Consider the following 7500-nt stretch of genomic DNA (forward strand, 5'->3'; position numbering starts at 1 on the left):
CGCAGGGTTCTCTCGAGTGCTAGGTGCAGAACAGCGTGGGAGACTTGTCACGCTCGGGCGTGCACACACACATACACACATAACCACACAATAACACACAAGCATACACACATAACCCACATGCAGACTCACACATGCATACAATCGCACAATCACACAAACACACACGCACGCGCACGCACGCGTACGCACGCGCACGCACGCACACACACACACAGACGAGACATGGAGTAGAGCCTGGTTTATAAGGCCCTCCTTTTTGGCTGGGGGTTTGGGAACAGCAAAAACCAAAGCCCTGGCCTCCATCAGAGGCACCAGCAGTAAGGGGGAAAAAAAATCAGCTTACTCAGCCAGAGAGTTCATTATATACAGTCGCTCGCTATGAATGTTCTCATTCCACTTCTGGCCGTGACGGGGGAGTGTAAATTTGCCAGAAGGCAGCTGAAGGGGGTGTCAGGGAGGTTTGGTGAGGGGTGGGGGGGTGTCTGGGACGCAAGGGGTACGGGAGAAGGGAGGAGGTTTCTCTGTGATGTCGTTCTCATTAGTGTTCTCATTCGTTTTGGGGGGGCTACCGTTGGGGACTCCAGCTGACCTTAACACTGCCTGTAGATAATAAAAAAACGACAAAAAAATTGAAGAAGTAAAAAAAAAAAGTGAGGGTCACTTACGCCCGCGTGGTGCCATAGCTCCTGTAGTCGATGGCGGCCGAGATTCCCACCACGATGGCGGGGAAGAGGTAGCCAGAGATGTAGTAGTATTTCCTGCGGGAGTACTCGCTCTCAAACACCTCCACCAGCATGAGGTAGAGCTGCACGCCCTCCAGACACATCCAGGCAAACGCCGCCAGGAAAAAGAAGTGGAGAACTCCTGCGATTACTGAGCACACAATCTACAGAGGGGCGGAAGGCACAGGAGGGAGAGAGACAGAGAGGGGGGGGGAGAGAGGGGAAGAGAGAGTGAGAGAGAAGAGAGAGAGAAAGAGAGAGAGAGTAAGTGAGAGAAAAGAGAGTTATATAGAGGAAAGGGGAGATGGAAAGACAGTAAGGATGGGGGGAGGGGTGGCGAGACAGAAAGAATGAGAGAACAAAAGCCTGTGAGTGAGTGTGAGGGGCTTCTTTTTTCAGATCAAGGTCTGTGCTGTTCCGAACATCCAATGGTGTACAAACCATGCCAAACACAGCATCATTATACGGCAGAACGGTCACAGTACAATGTACCGCAGCAAAGCTACTCTCTGGGAATGTGCATTGTTGTGCGAATCAATGAATCTGCCCGCTGCAGTCTTCATCAAGAACACGAGTGCAGCTGCACCGTCGTCCAAGAAAGCCCCCGGGTACGCTCTCAGTGTTCGAACCAATTAATTACTTCAATAAGTCAATTAAAATCCGGCGACCAATACAAACATACGCACCAACCCTTGTGGTATAATTTAAAGATTATACATGCATGCTCCACTCAATACAACTCTCTCTGCCAGCCCCCCCCTCGCTCCCTCTCTCTCTTTCCAGCTTTTCTTTTCTCACTATCTATCTCTTTCTCTTTCCCCCTCTCTCTCTCTCCGTCTGTCTATGCCCCCTCTTCCTCTCCTTAAATCAAGAGCTTTAACGACCAAATATGCAAATGCAACCTTTTCATACAGATTCTATAATTTTGTCATACCTTTGCTTGATGAGTTTTTTACTTATTTGCTCTCCAGCATTTGAAGGACACATAATTAAAAATATTACCAATATTTGCTATCTTTCAATGACTATAACAGCCATGACCTTATTTCACACCGCCAGACTACTCTTTCCAAAACTGTGGCACTTACTTACAAACCTACAACAAGTGGACCACTGAATATTGATATTTGTATATGCTTACACAACGAAAAAGGCATGTATCCTTGTTCATTCATTGATTTCTATGGATTGACTATGTATACATACTCATAGTACAGTATAAGCACATACAGTAATATACTATGTATGCACATATATGTTTTTTTCCCTGACAAACTAACGTAGACATATACAGTTAAGTAGTAATTGTGCACACATGTGAAATGTAAAACCATGCTTTCCTCCTCTCACCCACCAATCACTGACCAAGCAGACATTCAGCAGTGCTGGGAAAGGGTCAGCAGCACCACGTGACCCATGACCTTTCACCTTGGGCGTACACGAAAGTACACGGATACATGTTTTCCCCCAAACACATATAAAACGCACAGTTACACAGTAATTGAGTGAACACGTTAAGTATAAAATCATACTTTTCTTTCCCAGGCCCCCTGTCTCTCTCTGACCAAGCACAGGTTCAATAGGGGGTGAATGAATGAGGAAAAAAAGATCTGATTCGGCTTGACCTGGCATGACCTCTCGATTTGGAGTGAGGAGTCCGCCCACTTAAAATCCTTTTATCTCTGGACTTTTTTATCCGATGGAATGAAAAAATCAAACAAAAAAGGATTTTAACCAGTTTAGACTCTGTGCTATACATTTGCTGCCATCAGAATGGATATGACAAAGTTGTAGTGCATTACTAAAGGCCCTGTGTTATGTCATAGTAGTACACCGCTATAGTAGTTCACTTTTCAATGTCTATTACAGTGTTCCACTGGTAGAACGTCGTGCAATGTGGGGCTACGTGTGCCAACTCCTCACTTCGAACCTTCAGTCAACCTTTGTCCTGCCCGCCCCTTTTCCTGCGATATGCACTATCCGCACCCTCAAACGAGGTGACCACCTCTCACCTTGGGCTCGGTCATGTTGATCCCGACCAGGAAGAGCAGCTCTGCGATGAAGAGGCTGATGCACAGGTTCTTGTGGATGGTGTTACGGTCGCTCTGCAGGCCCCGGAAGAAGCTGAAAGTGAAGATGCTGATGGCTAGGCAGACCAGCGATATGGCGATGCCCATACGCGTGATCACCGTCAGAAGGAGCTCGTGGACACTTCCCTCAGGCTGCGAGGAGGAAGAAGAAGAGAAGAAGGGAAAAGGAAGGGAGGGAAGGAAGGGAGGGAGGGGAAGGACGGAAAGACAAAACAAAACAAAGAGAAGAGGGGGAGAGAACAAAAAATCACAGGCCAAGTCAGCACAAGGGCAGGGCACACACACACGCACTTAAGTGCAAAAGCAGGAAAGCAGGGGGATGCTTCAACGGAAGTGGTAGTGCTGGTGGTGGGGCATTATGTGGGAGCAGTCAAGGGGGGGTTCTGGTTGCTTGGGAATGCAAAAAAAAACATTGGCCATGACATTTTCCAACAACCCAGTAGCCATTCGCAATGGGCCTCTTAGGCGTCGTCTTCAGAGGTGAAGCTATCGTGAACTTTTCATTCAATTAGTTTGGACTTCGGTGGCCAGTGGGGCGGTCGTTGGGGTTGGTCTTATTGGAAAGCTGTTTTCCAGGACGAGGACCCTGTGATGGTGGCTAATGTTGGCACTTACGAGGGGAAAGGTTGTGTGTGTGTGTGTGTGTGCGTGTGTGTGTGTGTGTGTGTGTGTGTGTGTGTGTGTGTGTGTGTGTGTGTGTGTGCGCGTGTGTGCGCTTGCGCGCGTGTGTTGGTGTGGGGGGTTAGGTTGCAAGGTTGAGAGTGGGGTTTAGTAGGAGGGGTTTGGAGGGGGGGGGGGGGGGGGGTCACGAGGTTCAGGCTTGTAATTATGTTTCCCACAAACCCCTTGCTTCCACATTGATTACGGGGTAACTGCTGGCCGCACATGATATTCATCATGTAATTGGATGGTAATTGAATTGCACTCGGAAATGTGTCCTCCCCACCTTGCGTGGAGTGGGCATGCAAATTGCAGCTGGTAATGCCGCATTCCATGTGGGCCGGCGCTGGGTAGACGTTGCGCGCCGCGGGCCATTAGTCATGGACCATAGGTAGGACGCAATTTATTTTTCCCCCCCTTCTCTCCTCGTGATGGAGAAAGCTCGGCCCTGCCTATCTACAGACGGGATCTTCTGGACTGAAGCTGGCGCAATTGCTTCAGGCGGGCTTGAAGTGGTAGCAGCAGCAGCAACAACAACAACATCCTTCCATCTCCTCAAGAGCTGCGTTAACCCATAGCGAGCTAGCCAGCCGCCTCTCCCCACCCGCCATCTAATATACAGTACCACAACACCGCCACTACACACATGTGCACAAATATATACACCACACGCCACGACTACCACCGCCGCTGCAGCCAGCACCACCACCACCAGCAGCACCACCCACAATCTCACCCTCCCCCCCAAACACCCACACATTCAAACATAACAAACCCTATCTCACTGCCATTTTAATCAAATGCTGCAGATGATTGCTGTGGATTCTTGTGTGTGTGTGTGTAGCCAATGTGTGTACGTGCGAGTGTGTGAGTGCCAATAAGCCTGTGTGTCTGCATGTGAGTGTGTGTTGCATGGAAGAGCGAAAGTGTGTGTGTGTGTGTGTGTGTGTGTGTGTGTGTGTGTGTGTGTGTGTGTGTGTGTGTGTGTGTGTGTGTGTGTGTGTAATGTATGTGCCTTGGTGTGTGTGTGCCTTTGAGCTTTATCTGCTGGCCGTGTTTGCACAGGCAGGGCTCCTCACCACATGCCCGCGGTGTGCCATGAGGATGGCGAAGTTGGTCAGGTGACTGCAGGAGCAGGTGGTGTGCGTCTTATTGGTGTGCAGCAGCTTGCAGCCCTGGGTGGACCAGTAGCCCATCATGCTCCTCTCCGAGTAGTTCCAGAACGAACAGTTGGGGTTAAAATAGTGCTCCGTCTGAAAACACACAAAGACACACACAAATACACAAAATACACACACACAGACACACACACGCACGCACACACCACACAATGTACACAGGCGCACAAAAAACAAAAATGTACGCCCACGCACATACACACATAAAGACGCACACACAGACAAACAAACAAGACAAGAGAGAACCACGGGTCAAAAGAAGTAGCAGAAAGCCTCCCTCCATTTGGGTGGGTGGGTGTATTCAAGGGATTACACACTGATTGGCAGACATGGCATATCAAACACAGTGCCCGGCATGCGGTGAAGGACTTTCGGGTTCTGGGTGTACACAGGACTTGGGTGATTTTCATTCTGCTCGGCACACATGGTGGAACCGGCCCCTCTGCTGAGAGAACCTTGGGTGGCTCTTTTAGCACAGAGGGCTCCGGCAGCCTTGGCAAACACAGCCTTTCTCTTGGACATCTAACGCTCTTTAATGCAGAGCCCGAGGAATTAACAGCGGAAAAAAAAACTTGTGTGTCTTTCAACCCCCCCTTCTCTCTCTCACTCTTTTTTCTCTTTATTTCCTTTTCCCATCTTTATTTCTTTGTCTCCCTCTCAGCATCTCTCTCTCTTGTTTTGGTCGTTCTGCCTCTCGTTCTTCTAACTCCAGCAATCAAGCGAAGTAGGGAACAGATCGCCCTCAGCCCCTTCCTTGTCTTTTTCTTGTCTTTCTATTCATTCGTCGCAGTGTCAGACAGACGCCTTGGCTACAAGAGCCTTCAGCTGTGTAACCAACTAACTCTTCAACAGCAATGAAAACTCACATCGAGATGCTCCAGAGTGAAGACCACGGGGTCGGTCACAAACACGCGGCTGGACTCCTTGTTGATGGAGGCCGACAGGATGTGGGAGTTGACGACGAGCGTCGTGTTCCGTCCGCCCACCACCCCCTCCTCGCTCAGCTTGATGGTGGCGTTCTCCACGGTGAGAAAGTGGCCCAGGTGCTTGTACAGGACGAAAACCAGTTTGGCGATGCCTGCGGTAACAATAGGGAGAGAGGGGGAGAGAGAGAGAGAGAGAGAGAGAGAGAGAGAGAGAGAGAGAGAGAGAGAGAGAGAGAGAGAGAGAGAGAGAGAGAGAGAGAGAGAGAGAGAGAGAGAGCAAGAGAAACAAGAGCATTACATTTCCTTACACTTCCTGTCCCCCTTTTGTGTGTGTACTGTGTGAAAGCACGGCATGGCGTGTGTGCACGCCCACGCCCACGCCTACAGGTGCAATTGCGATCATGTGCACACTAGTGCACCCCATAGCTACCTGCTGTGGCCGACGGGATAGATGCAAGCCTGTCTAACGTCTTGTGTGTGTGTGTGTGTGTGTGTGTGTGTGTGTGTGTGTGTGTGTGTGTGTGTGTGTGTGTGTGTGTGTGTGTGTGAGTGTGTGTGAGTGTGTGTGTGTGTGTGAGTGTGTGTGTGTGTGTGTGTGTGTGTGTGTGTGAGTGTGTGTGTGTGTGTGAGTGAGTGAGTGAGTGAGTGAGTGAGTGAGTGAGTGAGTGAGTGAGTGAGTGAGTGAGTGAGTGAGTGAGTGAGTGAGTGAGAGAGAGAGAGAGAGAGAGTCAGTGCCTGTATGAACACTACACACCACACCACCCCAACCACCATTTGTCTCGCGTGACTGGCTCTCATCGTGCTTAAACATGCAGAACACGCTCCCCCGAGGCGACACCGGGTGCTGAGTGACAGGCGTCAAACTAATCCAATCTAATCGGAGCCAGCAACCGTTGACAAACGGGGGGAGCCTCCCATTTTAGGGAACGTCATGGCTGGAGTTCATTATTGCATGGTTTTTTTTTCGGGTTTATAGGTGTTCTGTGTAACATATTTATTAGTTTAATTCCAGAATTCGTGGTGCCTATTCACAAATGTTATCTTTTTCATGAATACTTTCCACCACCATTAAATTCAAAGTATTCATTATGACTGGGGAAATTGCACTTTTCATACATGAAAGGGGGGTCTTCTCCATTTTCTGCCATTTTGAATTTCCAGAAATAGAAATGTTTAGCTGCCTGCAAAATGTACTGTACTTTGGTCATATTCATTGTAAATATTAATGAAAAGATGAAATGGGGCAGTAGACAGCACAGTTTCATTGAGCAGCATAGTTGCAATACCTACTCTGGCCACCATCCTACACAGTGCACCTTTACAGTACGTTGTTTGTGTGTATGTGCCAGTGAGCCACTCACCATTTTTGCTGTTGAGCTTGACTGTGTTGGCAGTGAGCTGGATGGTGGCTCCGCCTTTGCTGGTCTGGGGGAAGCGGAAGTCCTGGACCTGTCCATCTGTGCTGAGCACATAGACATCCAGCACTGTGAAGAGGAGAGAGAGAGAGAGAGAGAGAGAGAGAGAGAGAGAGAGAGAGAGAGAGAGAGAGAGAAAAGAGAGAGAGAGAGAGAGAGATAAGAGAAGAGAAGAGAAGAGAAGAGAAGAGAAGAGAGAGAGAGAGAAGAGAAGAGAAGAGAAGAGAAGAGAAGAGAAGAGGAGAGGAGAGGAGAGGAGAGGAGAGAAGAGGAGAGAAGAGGAGAGGAGGGGAGGGGAGAGAAGAGAAGAGAAGAGAAGAGAAGAGAAGAGAAGAGAAGAGAAGAGAAGAGAAGAGAAGAGAAGAGAAGAGAAGAGAAGAGAAGGGGAGGGGAGGGGAGGGGAGGGAAGAAAAGAAAAAGGAATTGAAGAGAAGACAAGAAAAGAGAATGACAGAGCAGTGAAGGACACGATAGAATAGAATTGAATACAGTATGTGAGAGAAGAG

General features: G+C 48.9%; 1 protein-coding gene across 2 annotated transcripts in view; it reads right to left on the reverse strand.

Annotated features, from left to right (window-relative positions):
* LOC134465717 (adhesion G protein-coupled receptor L2-like) overlaps positions 1-7500 on the reverse strand; it is a 113781-nt gene that overhangs the window by 32264 nt on the left and 74017 nt on the right. For both annotated transcript variants that reach the window (XM_063219535.1, XM_063219534.1), the window contains exons 10-14: positions 6941-7063; positions 5520-5731; positions 4555-4728; positions 2738-2947; positions 669-889 (exon numbers count right to left, since the gene is read on the reverse strand). In XM_063219535.1, coding sequence (XP_063075605.1) covers positions 669-889; positions 2738-2947; positions 4555-4728; positions 5520-5731; positions 6941-7063 — 940 coding nt within the window. The remainder of the gene's footprint in view (positions 1-668; positions 890-2737; positions 2948-4554; positions 4729-5519; positions 5732-6940; positions 7064-7500) is intronic.

Source organism: Engraulis encrasicolus, chromosome 16, assembly GCF_034702125.1.
Source record: "Engraulis encrasicolus isolate BLACKSEA-1 chromosome 16, IST_EnEncr_1.0, whole genome shotgun sequence".
NCBI lineage: Eukaryota > Metazoa > Chordata > Actinopteri > Clupeiformes > Engraulidae > Engraulis > Engraulis encrasicolus.